This window comes from Hemitrygon akajei, chromosome 8 (assembly GCF_048418815.1).
Source record: "Hemitrygon akajei chromosome 8, sHemAka1.3, whole genome shotgun sequence".
NCBI lineage: Eukaryota > Metazoa > Chordata > Chondrichthyes > Myliobatiformes > Dasyatidae > Hemitrygon > Hemitrygon akajei.
The window spans coordinates 155570531-155593600 of NC_133131.1; the positions used below are offsets into that span (position 1 = coordinate 155570531).

A 23070-nucleotide genomic window follows, 5' to 3' on the forward strand; every position below is an offset into this window, starting at 1 on the left:
ATAGGGGATTCGATTGTAAGGGGAATAGATAGGCGTTTCTGCGGCCTCAAACGAGACTCCAGGATGGTATGTTGCCTCCCTGGTGCAAGGGTCAAGGATGTCTCTGAGCGGCTTAAGGACATTCTGGAATGGGAGGGTGAACAGCCACTGGTCGTGGCGCACATAGGTACCAACGATATAGGTAAAAAAAGGTCCTACAAGGTGAATTTAGGGAGTTAGGAGATAAATTAAAAAGTATGACCACAAAGGTAATAATCTCTGGATTACTACCAGTGCCACGTGCTAGTCAGAGTAGAAATAGGAGGATATTTCAGATGAATACGTGGCTTGAAAAATGGTGCAAGTGGGAGGGATTCAAATTTCTGGGGCATTGGAACCAATTCTGGGGGAGGTGGGACCGGTATAAACAGGACGGTCTGCACCTGGAATGGACTGGAACCAATGTCCTAGGGGGAGCGTTTGCTACTGCTGTTCAGGAGGCTTTAAACTAATGTGGCAGGGGGATGGGAACAAGTGCAGAGACACAGGGGGGTGTAAAATGAGGGTAGAAGCAAAAAGTAGTAAGGTGAAAAGTAAAAGTGGCAGGCAGGCAAATCCAGGGCAAAAAGCAAAAAGAGCCACTTTTCAACATAATTGTATAAGGGCTAAGAGTGTTGTAAAAATAAGCCTGAAGGCTTTGTGTGTCAATGCGAGGAGCATTCGTAACAAGGTGGATGAACTGAATGTGCAGATAGTTATTAATGAATATGATACAGTTGGGATCACAGAGACATGGCTCCAGGGTGACCAAGGATGGGAGCTCAACATCCAGGGATATTCAATATTCAGTAGGGATAAACAGGAAAGAGAAGGAGGTGGGGTAGCATTGCTGGTTAGAGAGGAGATTAACGCAATAGAAAGGAAGGACATTAGCCTGGAGGATGTGGAATCGATATGGATAGAGCTGCATAACACTAAGGGGCAGAAAACGCTGATGGGAGTTGTGTACAGGCCACCTAACAGTAGTAGTGAGGTTGGGGATGGCATTAAACAGGAAATTAGAAATGCGTGCAATAAAGGAACAGTAGCTATAATGGGTGACTTCAATCTACATATAGATTGGGTGAACCAAATTGGTAAGGGTGCTGAGGAAGAGGATTTCTTGGAATGTATGCGGGATGGTTTTCTGAACCAACATGTTGAGGAACCAACTAGAGAGCAGGCCATTCTAGATTGGGTATTGAGCGATGAGGAAGGGTTAGTTAGCAATCTTGTCGTGCGAGGCCCCATGGGTAAGAGTTACCATAATATGGTGGAATTCTTCATTAAGATGGAGAGTGACAGAGTTAATTCAGAAACAAAGGTTCTGAACTTAAAGAAGGGTAACTTTGAAGGTATGAGACGTGAATTAACTAAGATAGAATGGTAAATGATATTTAAAGGGTTGACGGTGGATATGCAATGGCAAGCATTTAAAGATCGCATGGATGAACTACAACAATTGTTCATCTCAGTTTGGCAAAAGGATAAACCAGGGAAGGTAGTGCACCCATGGCTGACAAGGGAAATTAGGGATAGTATCAAGTCCAAAGAAGAAACATATAAATTAGCCAAAAAAAGCGGCACACCTGAGGACTGGGAGAAATTCAGGGATCAGTAGAGGAGGACAAAGGGCTTAAGTAGGAAAGGGAAAAAAGATTGAGAGAAAGCTGGCAGGGAACATAAAAACTGACTGTAAAAGCTTTTATAGATACGTGAAAAAAAAAAGATTGGTCAAGACAAATGTAGGTCCTTTACAGTCAGAAACAGGTGAATTGATCATAGGGAACAAAGACATGGCAGACCAATTGAATAACTACTTTGGTTGTGTCTTCACTAAGGAGGACATAAATAATCTTCCGGAAATAGTAAGGGACCGAGGGTCTAGTGAGATGGAGGAACTGAGAGAAATGCATGTTAGTAGGGAAGTGGTGTTAGGTAAATTGAAGGGATTAAAGGCAGATAAATCCCCAGGACCAGATGGTCTGCATCCCAGAGTGCTTAAGGAAGTAGCCCAAGAAATAGTGGATGCATTAGTGATAATTTTTCAAAACTCCTTAGATTCTGGATTAATTCCTGAGGATTGGAGGGTGGCTAACGTAACCCCACTTTTTAAAAAAGGAGGGAGAGAGAAACCGGGGAATTATAGACTGGTTAGTCTTACATCGGTGGTGGAGAAGATGCTAGAGTCGTTTATCAAAGATGTGATAACAGCACATTTGGAAAGAGGTGAAATCATCGGACAAAGTCAGCATGGATTTGTGAAAGGAAAATCATGTCTGATGAATCTTACAGAATTTTTTGAAGATGTAACTAGTAGAGTGGATAGGGGAGAGCCAGAGGATGTGGCATATCTGGATTTTCAAAAGGCTTTTGACAAGGTCCCATACAGGAGATTAGTGAGCAAACTTAAAGCACACGGTATTGGGGGTATGGTATTGATGTGGATAGAGAATTGGTTGGCAGACAGGAAGCAAAGAGTGGGAGTAAACGGGACCTTTTCAGAATGGCAGGCAGTGACTAGTGGGGTACCGCAAGGCTCGGTGCTGGGACCCCAGTTGTTTACAATATATATTAATGATTTAGACGAGGGAATTAAATGCAGCATCTCCAAGTTTGCGGATGACACAAAGCTGGGCGGAGATGTTAGCTGTGAGGAGGATGCTAAGAGGATGCAGGGTGACTTGGATAGGTTAGGTGAGTGGGCAAATTCATGGCAGATGCAATTTAATGTGGATAAATGTGAGGTTATCCACTTTGGTTGCAAGAACAGGAAAACAGATTATTATCTGAATGGTGGCCGATTAGGAAAAGGGGAGATGCAACGAGACCTGGGTGTCATTGTACACCAGTCATTGAAGGTGGGCATGCAGGTACAGCAGGTGGTGAAAAAGGCAAATGGTATGTTGGCATTCATAGCAAAAGGATTTGAGTACAGGAGCAGAAGGGTTCTACTGCAGTTGTACAAGGCCTTGGTGAGACCGCACCTAGAATATTGTGTGCAGTTTTGGTCCCCTAATCTGAGGAAAGACATTCTTGCCATAGAGGGAGTACAGAGAAGGCTCACCAGATTGATTCCTGAGATGGCAGGACTTTCATATGCAGAAAGACTGGATCGACTAGGCTTATACTCACTGGAATTTAGAAGATTGAGGGGGGATCTTATTGAAACGTATAAAATTCTAAAGGGATTGGACAGGCTAGATGCAGGAAGATTGTTTCCGATGTTGGGGAAGTCCAGAACGAGGGGTCACAGTTTAAGGATAAAGGGGAAGCCTTTTAGGACCGAGATGAGGAAAAACTTCTTCACACAGAGAGTGGTGAATCTGTGGAATTCTCTGCCACAGGAAACAGTTGAGGCCAGTTCACTGGCTATATTTAAGAGGGAGTTAGATAGAGCCCTTGTGGCTAAAGGGATCAGGGGGTATGGAGAGAAAGCAGGTACAGGGTTCTGAGTTGGATGATCAGCCATGATCATACTGAATGGCGGTGCAGGCTCAAAGGGCCAAATGGCCTACTCCTGCACCTATTTTCTACATGCTCCTCAGACAGGATGAAGAGGTCAATACTCCCCAATGCCATTAGGCTTTACAATTCTACCGCCAGGACTTAAGAACTTTTTAAAAGCTATTATTAATGCTTTTTGAGATAGTGATTTAGATGCATATCATATTCTTTACTGAGTTAAGTATTGTATGTAATTAGTTTTGCTACAACAAGTGTATGGGACATTGGAAAAAAGTTGAATTTCCCCATGGGGATGAATAAAGTATCTATCTATCTATCTATCTATTTCTATGTTTTATAGCTAGGGTGTCTAAGTGTTTTGTACAGTATTGTTTTTTGTCAATGTTGAGTGGAGTGTGAGTTTTTAAATCCAGTGGGAGGAAAGGAATTTGGGAATGGCGAGTGGAGTGCTGCAGGAGGGGGTGAGACAGGTGGCAGAGAAGGAGTGCCAAGGGTTGGGGATGGCACCGATGCAGATGCACTCAGCTGTGAGACACCAGGCAAAGTCAGAATCACAATTAGAATCAGGTTTAATATCACCGGCATATGTTGTGAAATTTGTTAGCTTTATGGCAGCATTACATTGCAATAGAACACAGAATAAAGAATAGTACAGCAAAGTACAGGCCCTTCGGCCCACAATGTTGAGCCAACCCTTAAACCCTGCCTCCCATATAACCCCCCACCTTAAATTCCTCCATATACCTGTCTTGTAGTCTCTTAAATTTCACTAGTGTATCTGCCTCCACCACTGACTCAGGCAATGCATTCCATGCACCAACCACTCTCTGAGTGAAAAATCTTCCTCCAATATCCCCCTTGAACTTCCCTCCCCTTACTTTAAAGCCATGTCCTCTTGTACTGAGCAGTGTTGCCCTGGGGAAAAGGCACTGGCTGTCCACTCTACCTATTCCTCTTAATATCTTGTATACCTCCATCATGTCTCCTCTCATCCTCCTTCTCTCCAAAGAGTAAAGCCCTAGCTCCCTTAATCTCTGATCATAATGCATACTCTCTAAACCAATCAGCATCCTGGTAAATCTCCTTTGTACCCTTTCCAATGCTTCCACATCCTTCCTATAGTGAGGTGACCAGAACTGGACACAGTACTCTAAGTGTGGCCTAACCAGAGTTTTATAGAGCTGCATCATTACCCCACGACTCTTAAACTCTATCCCTCGAGTTATGAAAGCTAATGCCCCATAAGCTTTCTTAACTACCCTATCTACCTGTGAGGCAACTTTCAGGGATCTGTGGACATGTACCCCCAGATCCCTCTGCTCCTCCACACTCCCAAGTATCCTGCCATTTACTTTGTACTGTGCTTTGGAGTTTGTCCTTCCAAATTGTACCACCTCACACTTCTCCGGGTTAAACGCCATCTGCCACTTCTCAGCCCACTTCTGCATCCTATCAATGTCTCTCTGCAATCTTCGACAATCCTCTACAGTATCCACAACACCACCAACCTTTGTGTCGTCTGCAAACTTGCCAACCCACCCTTCTACCCCCACATCTAGGTTGTTAATAAAAATCACGAAAAGTAGAGGTCCCAGAACTGATGCTTCTGGGACACCACTAGTCACAACCCTCCAATCTGAATGTACTCCCTCCACCATAACCCTCTGCTTTCTGTAGGCTAGCCAATTCTGAATCCACCTGGCCAAACTTCCCTGGATCCCATGCCTTCTTTCTAAATAAATACATGATAAATAAATATAGAGAACAAAAGAACCGGGTTACATTAAGTATATATAGTCAGCCCTCCTTATCCGCGAATTCAACCAACCGCGGATCGCGAAAACCCGGAAGTGCTCTTCCAGCACTTGTTGTTCGAGCATGTAGAGACTTTTTTTCTTGTCATTACTCCCTAAATGATGCAGTATAACAACTATTTTACATAGCATTTACATTGTATTAGGTATTATAAGTAATCTAGAGATGATTTAAAGTGTATGGGAGGATGTGCATGGGTTTTCGTGTATCAGGATCGAAAAAATTCGGAAGTTCTCTTACTAAGTAAGTCGAAACAGATACATCCAGTATGATTTAGTGTCAGTTAGTCGAACGTTTGCATTTGTATATAGTATATATTTTACCTCTCTATGCATATAAAACACTTAAGAATGTATGTTTCAGCGCCGGGCTTGGTAAGTTCCCGAGTTCGATCTAGTGACAGATCGCTATCGAGGGCGTTCTCCACTGTGCCGGGTTGATGTGGAGGATCAAAAACCCAAAACCCAATAATTAAACCACTGCATTGCTTAGTAATAATTGCAGCTTTCATCGGGGCACAGCCTTTCTCACTTTATACTTTTAAATTGTTCCGATCGTTGACCAATGTAGCCTAACGCTTTTCCAATGACCCGATGGCATTTCACCTCTTTCTGATCGCTTTATTATTTCCACTTTATTTTCAATCGTTATCGTGATTATTTTCGTGAACAGAAACACTGCGGATTCAGGTCTCTGCTGCTGGGTCCTAATGTCTACTGCACTGAGAAAGGTTAAATAAGGTCTTGGGTTCCACTGGGCCCTAAGGTCCACCGCACTGCGACAGGTTGAATAAGGGACTTGAGCATCCACAAATTTTGGTATCCGCAAGGGGTCCCGGAACCAATCCCTCGCAGATAAGGAGGGCCGACTGTATATGTCTTTTAAAAGGTTAAGTTAAAATAAGTAGTGCAAAAAAACAGAAATAAAAAATTAACAGTGTTCATGGGTTCAATGTCCATTTAGAAATCGGATGGCAGAGGGGAAGAAGCTGGAAGAGGGGAAGGTCATTTGATTCCGAATAATTGGCTTATTAATCATTACAGAATGTTTCTCTGGTGCTTCCTGATCCCTCCCTTCTTTCCCCTCTTCCCAACCATGATTCCCCTCTCCCTATCCCCTTCACACTCAGAATCAGAATCAGGTTTCTTATCACCCGCATATGACGTGAAATTTATTAACTTAGCGGTAGCAGTTCAATGCAATACATAATCAAGCAGAGAAAATAATAATAATAAATAAAATAAATAATGTAAATCAATTAAAATAAATTAAACAAGTAAATCAATTATCTATATTGAATAGATTAAAACATGTTCAAAAACAGAAATACTGTATATTTTTTTTAAAAAAGTGAAGTAGTGTCCAAAGATTCAATGTCGATTTAGGAATCGGATGGCAGAGGGGAAGAAGCTGTTCCTGAATCGCTGAGTGTGTGCCTTCAGGCTTCTGTATCTCCTACCTGATGGTAACAGTGAGAAAAGGGCATGCCCTGTGCGCTGGAGGGCCTTAATAATGGATGCTGCCTTTCTGAGACACCGCTCCCTAGAGATGTCCTGGGTACTTTGTAGGCTAGTGCCCAAGATGGAGTTGACTAGATTTACAACCTTCTGCAGCTTCTCTCCATCCTGTGCAGTAGCCCCTCCATACCAGACAATGATGCAGCCTGTCAGAATGTTCTCCACGGTACAACTATAGAAGTTTTTGAGTGTATTTGTTGACATGTCAAATCTCTTCAAATGCCTAATAAAGTATAGCTGTTGTCTTCTTTATAACTACACCAATATGTTGGGACCAGGTTAGATCCTCAGAGATCTTGACACTCAGGAACTTGAAACTGCTCACTCTCCACTTCTGATCCCTCTATGAGGATTGGTATGTGTTCCTTCGTCTACCCTTCCTGAAGACCACAATCAGTTCTTTCGTCTTACTGATGTTGAGTGCCAGGTTGTTGCTGCGGCACCGCTCAATTAGTCGGCATATCTCACTCCTGTACACCCTCTCGTTACCACCCGAGATTCTACCAACTATGGTTGTATCGTCAGCAAATTTATAGATAGTATTTGAGCTATGCCTCGGCACACATCATGTGTATTTAGAGAGTAGAGCAGTGGGCTAAACACACACCTTTGAGGTACACCGGTCTTGATCGTCAGTGAGTAGGATATATTATCACCAATCTGCACAGATTGTGGTCTTCCGGTTAGGAAGTCGAGGATCCAATTGCAGAGGGAGGTACAGAGGCCCAGATTCTGCAACTTCTCAATCAGGATTGTGGGAATGATGGTATTAAATGCTGAGCTATGGTCGATGAACAGCATCCTGACGTAGGTGTTTGTGTTGTCCAGGTGGTTTAAAGCCGTGTGGAGAGCCATTGAGATTGCGTCTGCCAATGACTTATTGTGGCGATAGTCAAATTGCAATGGGTCCAGGTCCTTGCTGAGGCAGGAGTTCAGTCTAGTCATCACCAACCTCTCAAGGCATTTCATCACTGTAGATGTGAGTGCTAACGGGCGACAGTCATTAAGGCAGCCCACATTATTCTTAGGCACTGATATAATTGTTGCCTTTTTAAAGAAAGTGGGAACTTCTGCCCGTAGCAGTGAGAGGTTGAAAATGTCCTTGAATACTCCCACTAGTTGGTTGGGAATACTCCTTCAGGACCTTCCGCCTTGCGAGGGTTCACCCTCTTTAAAGACGGTCTAACATTGGCCTCTGAGACGGAGATCACAGGGTCATCAAGGTGCAGCAGGGATCTTCACAGCTGTAGTTGTGTTCTCACTTTCAAAGCGTGCATAGAAGGCGTTGAGTTCATCTGGTAGTGAAGCATCACTGATATTCATGCTATTGGGTTTCGCTTTGTAGGAAGTCATGTCTTGCAGACCCTGCCAGAGTTGCTGTGCATCCAATGTCACTTCCAACCTCGTTCGAAATTGTCTCTTCACCCTTGATATAGCCCTCCACAAATCATACCTGGTTTTCTGGTACAGGCCTGGGGTGCCAGACTTGAATGCTACAGATCTAGCCTTCAGCAGACAAAGTACCTCCTGGTTCATCCACGGCTTTTGGTTTGGGAATGTACAGTAAGTCTTTGTGAGCACACTCTTAGTCCACAGTAGAGAACCATATCAGAATCAGGTTCATCACCACTTATAAAAGTCATCAAATTTCTTTTTATTTCTTCAGCAGTACAGTGTAATACATAAAATTATGTATTATGCACACTAGCCACAGTATACATGTGCCTAAAATTTTTCCACAGTACTGAATGTCAATAATAATATAACTGAATCTATTCAACTCCTCACAAACTATTTATGGAACTGGTTTTGTTACATTTTCAGATAGAACGTTCCAAATTCTGTCAAAAGTAGGGAAGAGTATTAAAGATAAATGCTGAATTCTCAAGTTAAAAATCTCCATGTAAAGTTCTGATCCAATTGCAGCCCAGTAGGATTATCAGTGTTCAGTTTTCACTGTGCAGTAGTAATCATGAATAAAGCACAGTTCATATAATTTGTGTTAATGAGCCTAATAAATTCATTCACTATTTTAATTGTTTAAATGTATATTGTCACTTTAAATAATCTCACTTTTTACCTGTTCTTCACAATGTTTTTGTGCTGCAGAAATTATGCCAAAATACTACTTAAATTTCAAATACTGCATAAATAATGTTTAATGTACTCCAAAAGTTTCTGCAGGTAAATAAAGTGTAGAAGAGAGGTGAGAGTGGATGTCGGCTGCTGGAATACAGAATATATTATTATAGAATACTGCTTGAAGTATACTATAATAGAATACAGTATTAACGGTAAGATTCTTGGCAGTATGGAGGATCAGAGAGATCTTGGGGTCCATGTCGATAGGAAACTCAAAGATGCTGCGCAGGTTGACAGTGTTGTTAAGAAGGCATGTTGGTGTGTTGGCATTCATTAACCATGGGATTGAGTTCAAGAGCCGTGACGTAATGTTGCAGCTGTATAGGACCCTGGTCAGACCCCACCTGGAGTACTGTGTTCAGTTCTGGTCGCCTCACTACAGGATGGATGTGGATACTATAGAAAGAGTGCAGAGGAGATTTACAAAGGTGTTGCCTGAATTGAAGAGCGTGCCTTATGAGAATAAGTTGAGTGAACTTAGCCTTTTCTCCTTGGAGTGACGGAGGATGAGAGGTGACCTGATAGAGGTGTATAAGATGATGAGGGGCATTGATCGTGTGGATTTCCAGAGGCTTTTACCTAGAGCTGAAATGGCTAACACGAGGGGGAATAGTTTTAAGGTGCTTGGAAGTAGATACAAGGGGGATGTCAGGGTTAAGTTTTTCACACAGAGAGTGGTGGATACATGGAGTGCACTGTCAGTGAGGGTGGTGGAAGCGGATACAATAGGGTCTTTTAAGAGACCCTTTGGGGCTTAGAAAAATATAGGCTATGCAGTAGGGTAATTCTAGGCAGTTTCTGGAGTAGGTTACATGGTCGGCACACATTGTGGGCTGAAGGGCCTGTAATGCACTGTATATTTCTATGTTCTATGATGCTGGAGAGGTTGGAATGGGGGTCAAGGAAATGGACAAACTGATTAAGTGTTTTGCAATGGACCTCACTGTGGAAGACACTAGCAGTATGATGGAAGTTCCAGGTTTCAGGGGTTATGAAGTGCGTGAAGTTACCATAACTGGAGAGCAGGTTCTTGGGAAACTGAAAAGTCTGAAGGTAGATAAGTCACCTGGACCAGATGGAGTACATTCCAGGGTTCTGAAAGCGGTGACTAAAGAGATTGTGGAGGCATTAATAATGATCTTTCAAGAATTATTAGATTCTGGAATGGTTCCGGAAGACTGGAAAATTACAAATGTCACTCCACTCTTCAAGAAGGAAGTGAGGCAGAAGAAAGGAAATTATAGCTCAGTTAGTCCGACCTCAGTGGTTGGCAAGATGTTGGAGTCAATTATGAAGTATGTGCTTTCAGGATACTTCAAGGAACATGACAAAATAGGCTGTAGTCAGCATGGTTTTCTCAGAGAAAAATCTTGCCTGAAGAAGAAACAAACAGGATAGACAAAGGAGAATTGGGTGATGTTGTGTACTTGGATTTTCAGACGGCCTTTGACAAGGTGCCACACATGAGGCTGCTTAACAAGCTACAAGCTCATGATATTACAGGAAAGATTCTAGCATGGATAAAGCAGTGGCTGACTGGCAGGAGGCAAATACTGGAAATAAAGGGAGCCTTTTCTGGTTGTCGCCAGTGAATAATGATGTTCCACAGGGGTCTCTGTTGGGACTGATCCGTTTTACGTTATATGTCAGTAATTTGGATGATGGAATTGATGGCTTTGTTGCAAAGTTTGCCGACGATAGGAAGATGGGTGGAGAAACAGGTGGTTTTGAGGAAGTAGGGAGGCTAAGGAAGGACTTGGACAGATTAGAAGAATGGGCAAAGAAGAGGCTGATGGAATACAGTGTCGCAAGTGTATGTTCATGCACTTTGGTAGAAGAAATGAAAGGGTTGACCGTTTCCTAAATAGATAGGAAGTACAAAAATCTGAGGCGCCTGTGCAGGATTCCCTAAAGGTTAATTTGCAGGTTGAGCCTGTGGTGAGGAAGGCAAATGTGATGTTAGCATTCATTTCAAGAGGAATAGAGTATAAAAGCAAGGATGTAATGTTGGGACTTTATAAAGCACAGGTGAGACCTCACTTGGAGTATTGTGAGTTGTTTTGGACCCTTTACCTAAGAAAGGATGTACTGAAACTGGAGAGGGTTCAACAGAGGTTCAGGAACATGATTCCAGGATTAAACGACTTGACACATGGCGAGTGTTTGATGGCTCTGGGCCTGTATTCACTGGAATTTAGAAGAATGACTGGTGACCTCATTGAAACCTATTGAATGGTGAAAGGCCTTGATAGAGAGGATGTGGAGAGATGTTTCCTGTGGTGGGAGGGTCTATACCAGAGGACACAGCTTCAAAATTAGAGGGGTGTCCTTTTAGAATGGAAATGAGGAGGAATTTCTTTATCCAGAGTGTGGTGAATCTGTGGAACTCATTGCCACAGGCAGCTGAGGAGGCCAAATCTTGATGTACATTTAAGGCACAGGCTGATAGGTTCTTGATTAGTCAGGGTGTGAAAGGTTATAGGGCGATGGTAGGAAATTGGGGCTGAGTGGGAAAGTTGATCAGCTATGATGAAATGGTGGAGCATATTTGAGGGGCCAAATGGCCTAATTTTGCCCCTGTAGTTTATGGTCTTATGGTCTAAAAAGACTACTTCCAGCACTAATGTGATACTACAGGTGCTGAAAAGAACAACATGCCAAACCACCTGAACTTGCGTGGTGCTTTTACTTGGGTCATTAAAGAAATGCATAGGGTAATTCTCCTCCTTATCAACGGTGCGATTCCCAGAAGGAGCTCTATCAGAAAGAGTGACCAAAGGCACCCATGGCATTGCTTTCAACACATTAGTTGAGGCCAGATCTGTTGTGCTGTCAAGAGCCTGTGTTGGATATCCAGGACTATTGCAAGCTTGCTGTATTTGCTAGCTGCTAGGAAAGGCTTCCCTGCTAATACAGCAGTTGGAATATTCCCAGCAAGATTTATTATCTGATATCTGAACTTGCTGGAAAAACATGGGGTTTGGGGGAAAGAGAACCTCTCCTGTTCAAAAGCTTGGTGGGCTCAGTATAATAGTTTATGAACAATGTGCATTAAATAACTTCTGATACCATTGAATGGTTTAATTCCATTAGAACTGATTTTCTAATGGAAAACAAATATAAGAAAGAAAAAATGCTTAACATTATGGAGGGTTCATCAAAAACTGCTGGCATTCGGGGAGCTTCCACATGCTTTCCCCTCCCATCTCATTTCAATTAATTTTTATCATCATGACTTTAGGCAGATGTTCTTGATATCATGAAAAAATATCCTTAGGTGCTACAGATAAAGAAAATCTTGCATGACAGTTGCCTTTCTACCTGCTCATGTTTTGTTCCTTTAGAATTGGTCACTGCAAGAACACCTTTCTGAATTCTGAGGTTTATGTTTGCATTACGGTATCTGTCCAGCAATGACATATTCAGAGTTAATAGCTACTGTGAAGCCTCCATAATTAAACTAGAACACTTTTCAGTTACTGACCTTAATCTGTATTTGCACCCATTCTTCCTCAGATATGGTCCGAACATATTGTCTCTCAAACTGCTGCAACACCCTTCTGCTTGTAGCCACTGAGTGGTCAATTTCAGAAAACAGGTCATCGATATTTATGTTGCACGATCTCACTAACCTGTCATTAATCTCGTGCAACTGTGGAGATATATAATAAAAATGTTGGTTAGTAGACTGCCAGTAGAAACAGAACTTGACAGCTCAGTTGCAAAAGTAAAAATGCTGGAAATCTCAAATAAAAAAAATGCATGAAATAAGCAGTAGGTCTAACAGCATCAATGGAAAGAGAGAGTTAAGATAAGGGATAATCTTCAACAAATACATTAATCTTCCTTTTGTACATGTGACTGCAATCATTGAGTATTTTGCCTTGATGTCCACTGACTTTATTTATAGCAGGGCTTCGAATAGACATGACCAGTCCAACCATCTTAATATCAAAGCAGAATGCAGAAGACATTTTACAAGAATGTTGCCAGGACTAAAAGGTCTGAGTGTAGAGAGAGGTTGGCCAGACTTTATTCCTTGGAATGTAGAAGATTGAGGGGAGGTTTGATAGAGGTACACAAAATTGTGAGGGTTATGGATAGAGCAAGTGCAAGAAGGCTTTATCCACTGAGGTTAGATGGGACTGCAACTAGAGGTCATGGGTTAAGGGTGAAAAGTGAAATGTTTAAGGGGACCATGTGAGGAAACTTCTTCACATAGAGGGTCTTGAGAGTGTGGAATGAACTGACAGCATGTGGTGCATGTGAGCTCAATTTCAATGTTTAAGAGAAGTTTGGATAGCGAAATGGATGACAGGGTTATTGATTGCTATGGTCCCTGTGCAGGTCGATGGGAGCAGGCAGCTTAAGTTGTTCAACAGAGACTAGACAGGCTGAAGAGCCTGTTTCCGTGCTGTGCTATTCTATGACTCTAATGATGGGCAACCTTATGAAGGGTTTTGAAATATGAGATAAGATAATAGTCTTTTACTTAGGAGAGGGCAGTCCAAAACTAGAGGGCAAACAGCTTCCAATTCAGGTATTAGTACATAGTTGATAGCAAATATATGTACCTTAAGGCACCTAAGCCAACCGAGATAAGTGGTCCAGCTGTATCTGATGAGAGGTTAAAGAAAGCATTAGCTGAGGAAAAGACTTGTAATGGTTGCGGAAATAAGTACAGTGAGTCAGAGGATCAAGTAAACCTCAAACGTCAGTGAAGGAAGACCAAGGAATTGTTAATATAAAGTAGAACATGAGAGTAAGTTACCAAGAAACCTGGAAGGACTGTGAAAGCTTCTATAGATGTATGAATAACAAATTAGCAAAAAACTTACATGGCTTCCTGACACTGTAATAGAAGAAATTATTTATTGGGGAATAAGGAAATGCAGAAAAATAATTTGTTTATCTTTACAAAGCTGCACAGAACATCCTAGAGTACTGGGCTCAGTCAACAATGAATTGGGCATTACAAGAAATTAAAATATCTTTGGTTTAAAATGATTTGACCGAAAGCGATAAATTTGGAAAAAGTAACTGAATGTATAGGGACATGGTGCATAAAATATAAAGTGGAAAAAGATTAGGCCAAACCCCTCACTTGAAATATTCTGGAAGCAGAAAATTTATACCTGCAGTAAAGTACAGGAAGTTATGTTGCAGCTTTATAAAACTAAAAACAAACAAGAATTTGCAGATGCCGGAAATTCTGCTGAAGGGTTTCGGCCCAAAATGTCGACTGTACTCTTTTCCATAGATGCTGCCTGGCCTGCTGAGTTCCGCCAACATGTTTTGTGTGTTGCTCATAAAACTCTTGATGGGCTGCACCTTTCACACAGTTCCAGTCATCCTGTTACAGGAAGAATGTTGAGGCTTTGAAGAGGGTGCAGAAGACGCATACCAGGATGTTGCCTAGATTACAGGGCATTTGCTACGCGAGGCTGGACAAACTTGGGTTGTTTTCCCTTAAGCGGTGGAGGCTGAGGGGAGATTTGATAGAGATTTATAAGATTATGAGGGGCATAGACAGACAACATCTTTATAATAACAGAGGGCACACATTTAAGGTGAGAGCGGGTAATTTCAAAGGAGATGTGAGGGACATGGAGAGGGGAATGGACGGGATGCTAATAGAGGTAGAAATAGTAGGGACTTTTAAGAGATGTTGAGATAGGTACATGAATGTGAGGAAAATAGAAGGATACAGACATTGTGTAGGCAGAAGAGATTAGTTTAGTTAGCTATTTCATTCGACACAACACTGTGGGCCAGAGGGCCTGTTTCTGTGCTGTACTGTTCTTTCTATAATGAAATGTTGTCAGGTTGATCCCTGGAATGGATAGGATTGTCCTATGGGGAGAATTTTACCACAAGTATGTTAATAAAATATAATTCAAAATCGAGCACATTGTGCCACATAGGCAAACAGTAAACAGCTTACTGTCCTAGTGATGAGGTAGCAGGGTATTCATTAGTCTCAAAGCATGGAGGAAGAAATGTTACCCTGTCTGGCAGTCCTTATCCTGATGCTCCTGTACCTCCTGCCTGATGGTAGTGGGTCAAAGAGATTATGGGATAGGTGGTAGGGATCCTCAACAATGTTTTGGGCTCTCCGTATACAACAATCCCAGTAAATGTCACAAATACTGGGGGAGGGAGACCCTGGTGATCCTCTGTAGGGTCTTGTGATCTGATGTCTTGCAATTCCTATATGATGCAGCCAGACAGGCCACTCACGATAGTGCTCCTGTTCAAAGTTGTTAGAATGGGGACAGGGAACCTTGCGCCTCTCAATCTGCTCTGAAAGTGTAGACTCTGCTGTGTCTTTCTGACTAACGAGGAGGTGTTGTGGGGTGAGATTAGTTCATCCATTATGTATGCACTGAAAAAAGCTGCGCTCTTCACTCTCGCCATGGCAGAGCCATTGCTGTGCAATGGAGAGTGGTTGGCCTGCTCCTTCCTGATGTCCACGGTCATTTCTTTTGTCATGTCCACGTTGAGACTCGGGTGCATATTGCTCTTACACCATTTGACAAGCCTCTCACTCTCCTCTCTGTACACCAACTTATCATTGTTGTTATGAGGCCAACCACTATTGTATCATCAGTGAAGTTGATGATGTGGTTTGAGCTGGATCTGGCAGTGCAGAGTCAGCAGCATGAACAGCAGCGGGCTGAACACACAACTATGGGGGGGGGGGGGGGAGAGGAGGCATCAGTGCTCAGTGTGATGGAGCTTGAGATGTTGCTGCTAACTCAGACTGACTGGGGTCTTTCTGTCAAGAAGTCTAAGAGCCAGTTACGGAGCTTGTTGTTGAGTCCCAACGAGGACAGTTTACCCACCTAACTCTGAGGGATGATTGTGTTAAACGCTGACCTGAAATCAATGAACAACCTTCTGGATTATGAAGCATCATTTTCTAAGTGGGACAGAATGGACTGGAGGGCCAAGGCTATGGCATCATAAGTGGATTAGTTTGAGTAGAAGGCAAACTGCAGATGCTAGAAACTAGAGCAAAAAACTGATATCCTGATCCAAGGTCTTGACCTCAAACTGTCAGCCATCCCTTTGCTTCCCTAAATGCTGCTTGACCTACTGAGATGTTCCAACAGCTTTTTTGGGGGGTCAAGTTAAGAAAAAAAAAAGTTTGTTATCATGTCTTACCAGACATGTTGCCATGCCATCTTCTCCTGGAAGAATTCTGGGATGCTAATCATCCATCCATTTGGTGGACAGATATCATCAGCCAATGATTAAAGAATGAGGAGCTGCAGCATTTCAGCATCTGCCAATACTTCCCTATTTCATGGCTTGACATCAGACTAGCTATTGCTTTCCTTTTTGCCTGCATCGATTCCCACCAACTAACCTTGCAAAGACTGACAAATTTTAAAGCTATTTAAACCGTCTAAAATCAAAATCAATTTCTTTCTTCCATCAGCTACATTCTTAATTCCTCCTAATGTGGACATTCATCATTTAGGTTTAAGCAGCAAGCCTCCCTACAGAATATACTTTGTTTAAGTCAAGTCGAGTTTATTGTCATTTCGACCACAAACTGCTGGTACTGTACACAGTAAAAACAAAACAACGTTCCTCCGGACCCTGGTGCTACATGAAACAACACAAAACTACACTAGACTATGTGAGACAGCACAAGGCTACACTAGACTATGTAAAACAGCATAAAAACTACACTAGGCTACAGACAGACATGCACAGGACTACATAAAGTGCACAAAACAGTGCAGGGTAGTACAATCTATAAGGCCACATGTATACAAAAAGTATTTGAAAATTCATCAATTGGCCAAATCTGCCAAATTATAATGAGGTTAGCAGATAGTTATACATTGATCTTTCATTAATCCTATTATAGTTACTATTTTATAGATTTGCTGAGAATGCCTGCAGAAAAATAAACCTCAGGGTTACATATATGTACTTTGATTATAAAATTTATTTTGAATTTTGAGGTACACGAGAAGTCTCCTCCACCCGTGTTTCTTCCCCTATCTAGATTATGATTCCTGATTTTAGAATTACATATTATTACTTAGAACTTTTTTTAAGATTCAAAGTATAATAGGACAATGTTTGATGACATAAAGTAGGTTTTAGCTAAATGGGGTAAGTATGTGCTCAGGAAGTGTAGCAACTTTTTAGAAATTTTAGGGTATAACAGGATCTGTGCTTGGATTCATGCATGCATTTTGTGTCCTGATAGTGACAGGATTGAGGCATGCAAGGCTTTGTGGCAGTACGTGGGGTCTGAAAGACATCACAGGAGAGAGAAAAAGAGCATGTCATTGTAATGGTAGCCTTTCAAATTCACCCTCAGCAAATCAAACTAAAATTGCAAGATGTTCATTTTTCTTTAATTTTGTATACATAACAGCTCATGATATTGCACTGACTTTCAGATGCTATTTTCAGTTATAAACAATCTTGCAGAATAAACATTTATAATTTATCACTATTTTAATTTTGGAAGAGTCAATATGAAGTTATTTCAGAATCTGTAAACTGTCTAAATAAATGCAAGTTGGTGGACTTTGCTCACTTCAGAAAACTTTCATTTAAACGCCAACAAATTGGTTACTAATGTGTTGACCTCCAGTAAGCCTCAAAACTAAACTAAAAAAAACAAGGAATTTACAACATATCAATGAAGATAAGACTTGATTGGTTTAATATCTTCTCAGTCACACTCTTCAAAACCTCTTCAAGTTAGCAACAGATTGTTTGCTATCTCTGAGTGATAAAGGAAGCTCCCCGACTAAGCAAACCTCAAAACCATTACACTGTTTGGTGAGATTTGAGTCAAAATTGCTCAAATCCTGAAACAAGGCTGCCTTCCTTTTGTGGGAAATAAATGAAGCTGAGCAAATTGTTTCTCAAAAGACTCTGACTTACCACCTTTTAAAAACATCTATACAACCAGTAAAGCTGCTGATAATATGATGCATTTGAATAGATTTAATTGCAGCAATAAATGGTCATACTTCAATTACATGACATTTGTACAAAGATTTTATAGATAAAGATCAAAGAACTGTACCATGAAGAACCCTACATTCCAAGGAACACGTCTCACTCAGGTAAACATTCTTGTATAGTGTATTGGTATAACAAAGTTTCAGTGACCTTTTAGGCAACTTTGATCTAAATTATTAAGAAACTTAAATGGATTACTGGAAACTACTGTATCACCAACACAAACCATAAAGCTGTCCAAAGCTGTTTGATATAACTTGTGTTTAAACATGTGAACAGTGGGTATTTCCAATCCACAAACTGCAATATTATTTGACTAATTGGTCCAAAGTATAATGGTGCAGTTTTGTTAGCTCAGTAGGTTTTAGAATTGTTTGCTTACTGTATTTATTTTCTTTTTTAACTTTGTGAATTTTAAGACTCTGAACAAATGTTCTGATTAACTTAAAGCTGTGTTTGTAGAATGATAGCTAAATCAGGCTGCACTAATAAATATGTTAAAAATATAATTAGTTTCTCCTCAATTAATTTTGAATGTGCAAATATGACCAATTATTCCAAAGGAATTCTTATCAGTGTAATAGGACAACTGAATTCTATTTTAATCTAACATTCCCAAATTACATCAGAGTTCAAATTTACTTCTGGTGGACCATGAGATATCACACGTAATTATTGACAAATGCCATAAATTCTGAGTCACGTTTTGAGTTGTGTTGCATGCAAAGAAGCCCTTCAGCCCAATGCATTCATTCCAACCAAGATATCTGAACTCATTCCATTTGCATGCATATCCTTTTCAATCTTTCCCTTCCATGTACCGGTCTGAATCCCTTTTAAACACTGTATTTGTACTTGTCTCTGCAAATACCTTTGGTAATTCCACATAACCACCACCACCTGTGTGGAAATATAATTTCCCCTTTTAAATGCTTCTTCTCTCAACTTAAGATATATATTCACAGCTTTTAGACTACGCCGCCCTGGGAAAAAGACTGTGACCATTGAGAAATGCACCACTCACCATCTTACACAGCTATATGGGATCAGCCCTCAGCCTCCTATACTCCAGAGAAAATGGTTCCATACTAACCAGCCTCTCTTCATAGGTTAAGCTGTCCAATCACGGTAACATCCATGTGTATCTTTTCTGTACCCTTTTCAGCTTTATTACACAATAAGACCATAAGACATAGGAGCAGAATTAGGCCATTTGGCCAATCAAGGCTGCTCCATTGGTCCATCAAGGTTGATCCTGTATCCCACTCAACCCCATACACTTGCCTCTCACCATATCCTTTGATGCCCTGACTGATCAGGAAACTATCAACTTCCATCTTAAATATACCCACATACTTGGCCTCCACCGCAGTCTGTGGCAGAGCACTCTACAGATTTACTACTCTCTGGCTAAAGAAATTCCTCCATATCTCCGTTCTAAAGGGTTGCACCTTGACCCTTAATTTTGAGGCTGTGCCCTCTAGTTCTGGATACACTCACCATGGAAAAGATCCTTTCCACATCCACCTAATCTAGTCCTTTCAACATCTGGTGGGTTTCAATGAGATCCTCCTGCATTCTTCTAAATTCCAGTGAATACAGGCCCAAAGCTGCTAAATACTTCTCATATGTTAACCCCTTCATTCCCAGAATCATCCTTGTGAACCTCCTCTGGACTCTCTCCAATGGCAACACATCCAGTCTGAGATATGGGACCCAAAACTGTTGACAATACTCCAAGTGCGGCCTGACTAGTGTCCTATAAAGGCTCAGCATTATCTCCTTGCTTTTATATTCTATTCCCCTTGACATAAATGGCAACGTTACATTTGGCTTCTTTACCACAGACTCAACCTGTAAATTAGTCCTCTGCGAGTCTTGGACAAAGACTCCTAAGACCCTCTGCACCTCTGATGTTTGAAACTTCTCACCATTTAGATAATAGTCCGCACTATTGTTCCTTTTACCAAAAATGCATTATCGACATTTCCCAACACTGTATTCCATCTGCAACTTTTTTGGCCTATTCTTCCAATTTGTCTAAGTCCAACTACAATTGCATTGCTTCCTCACCACTACCTACCCCTCCACCTATCCTCGTATCATTCGTAAACTTTGCCACAAAGCTATCAATTCCATTATCTAAATCAATGACAAACAATGTGAAAGTAGCGTCCCAATACTGACCACTGAGGAACTCCACTAGTAACTGGCAGCAAACCAATAAAGGCCCCCTTTATTCCCACTTGCTGTCTCCTGCCTATCAGCCATTCCTCTATCCATGCCAGTATCTTACCTGTGATGCCATAGGATTTTATCTTGTTAAGCAGCTTATGTGTGGCACCTCATCAAATGCCTTCTGAAAATCCAAGTAAATGACATCCACTGCCTCTCCTTTGTCCACCCTGCTTGTTAATTCCTTGAAGAACTCCAACAGATTTGTCAAGCAAGATTTCTCTGATTTTGACTTATCTTATCATAAGTCTCCAAGTACCTCATCCTTAATAACAGACTCCAACAATTTCCCAACCACTGAGGTTTGGCTAACTGGCCTATATTTTCCTTTGTTTTTCCTTCCTCCCTTTTTAAAGAGTGGAGCGATAGTTGCAAACTTCCAGTCTTCTGAGACCACGCCAGAATCAAGTGATTCTTGAAAAATCATAACCAATGCATCTGTTATCTCTTCAACAACCTCTCTTAGGACTCTGGGATGTAGTCCATCTGGCCGAGATGACTTATCCAGCTTAAGATCTTTCAGGTTGCCTAGCACTTTTTCTTTTTTAATAGCCATGGCACTCACTCCTACTCCCTGACACTCACTCCTACTCCCTGACACTCACGGGCCTCTGGCACACTGCTAGTGTCTTCCACAGTGAAGACAGATGCAAAGTACTGATTAAGTTCATCTGCCATTTCTTTGTCCCCCATTACTACCTCACCAGCATCATTTTCCAGTGTCCAATATCAACTTTCACCTCCCTTTTACTCTTTATATAACTGAAATTTTTTTTTGTATCATGCTTTATACTATTGGCTAGTCTGACCTCATATTTCATCTTTTTCCTTCTTATAACTTTTTTAGTTGCCTTTTGTTGGATTTTCAAAGCTTCCCTATTATCTAACTTCTCACTCACTTGTGCTAACTTGTATGCCCTTTGGCTTTTATGCAGTCCTAAACTTCTCTTGACAGCCACGGTTGCCTAGCCCTACCATTGGAGAACATCTTCTTTTGTGGGACATGTCTATCCTGCGCCTTCTGAACTATTCCCAGAAACTTCAGCTGTCTCTGCTCTGCCGTCATCCCTGCCAGTATCCCCCTCCAATCCACCTGGGCAAGCTCCTCTCTCAAGCCTCTGTAATTCCCTTTATTCTACTGCGGTACTAATACATGGAACTTATGTTTCTCCCTCTCAAATTGCAGTATGAATTCAATCATATTATGCCTCCTAAGGGTTCCTTTACATTAAGCTTCCTAATAAGATCTAAAGCTGGGTGACAAGAATTGCAGACAATACTCCATGGGTGGTCTCACCAATGACTTGAACAGTTACAACATGATGTTCCAACTCCTGTACTCAAAGCCATGACTAATTAAAGCAAGCATGTTAAATGTTGTCATCTTCACCCTGTCTACCTGTTTTCAGGGAACTATGTACTTGTACCCAATAGGTCTCTATGTTCTGCATCATAATCCTTCACCACCTGTCATCTGCAATTTTACTACTTATGTTAAAAACAATGTCATCTAAGTTGTTAGCATAGATGACAAACAAGCATGGATGCAGTATTGATCCCTGCACACACCACTAGTCAGGGGCCTCTAATCAGAATGGCAATCCTTCACAGGAGGAGACAGGAGACCCTCTGTCTCCTTCTACTAAGCTTATTTTGTATCCAATTGGCTAATTTATCCATGATCTCACATGATCTAACCTTCCAGAACGGCTGGATTTTGTCAAACATCTTGCTAAAATCCATGTAGGCCGTGTCTATTGCCCTACCTTTGTCAGTCTTCATTACCTCTTCAAAAAAAACTTATATTTGTGAGATATGATTTCCTGCGCATAGTCATGCTGACTATCCCTAATTAGAACACACATTTCCAAATGCTGGTGTATTCTGCCCCTCAGAATTCCCTCCAGTAACTTTCCCAACACTGCTATTAGACTCACTAGCCTGTAGTTCCCTGGCTTGTCCTTGCAGCCCTTCTTTAAATAAAGACACAATATTAACTATCATCCAGTTGCTAATTTCTCTGCCAAAGCCTTTCATTAGCTTTCCACAATGTCCAAGTATAAACTTTTTCAGGCCATGGGGCCTGAACATTGAACATACCTTAACACTGCCAGTATCTCCTCTACTGTAATTTACAAATGTTCTAACACATCATTGACCCAACCAGTACCCTCCACCACAACTCTCCTCCATCTAACGTAACTTGTCCTCACTCTTAATAAATTCTTTTTTGGCTCCTGCCACTTCCCTCAAACAAAAGGTGTAGCCATGGGCACTCGCATGGATCTCGGCTATGTCTGCGTTTTTGCTGGGTACGTGGAACAGTCTATGTTCCAAGCCTACCCTGTTAGCCACCCACTTTTCTTACGCTACATTGACGACTGCACTGGTACTGCTTCCTACACTCATGAGGAACCAGTTGACTTCATTCACTTTGCCTCCAATTTCCAACCTGCCCTCAAATTTAACTGCATCATTTTCAACACTTCCTTCCCTTTTCTCGATTTCTCTGTCTCTATCTCTGGAGATAGCTTAACCACTGATGTCTATTATAAACCCACTGACACTCACAGCCACCTGGATTATACCCTTTACCATCCTGTTACTTGTAAAAACGCCCTCTCCTTCTCTCAATTCCACCACCTCCACTGTAACTGCTCTCAGGATGAGGTTTTTCATTCCAGAATGAAGGAGATGTCTTTCTTCCCTTCTTCCCCCATTATTGCTGCCCTCGAACGCATCTCTTCCACTTCACACACGCCTGCTCTCACCGCATCCTCCCACCACCCTACCAGGGATAGGGATCCTCTTGTCCTCACCTACCACCCCACCAGCCTCTGCATCCAGCACATAATTCTTTGCAACTTGCACCATC

The 23070-nt window shown here is 41.6% G+C and overlaps 1 protein-coding gene across 1 annotated transcript in view; it reads right to left on the minus strand.

Moving 5' to 3' along the window:
* rnf32 (ring finger protein 32) overlaps window positions 1–23070 on the minus strand; it is a 72339-nt gene that overhangs the window by 1111 nt on the left and 48158 nt on the right. Inside the window, exon 8 of the mRNA XM_073054884.1 lies at window positions 12445–12612. Within this exon, the coding sequence (XP_072910985.1) occupies window positions 12445–12612 (168 nt within the window). The remainder of the gene's footprint in view (window positions 1–12444; window positions 12613–23070) is intronic.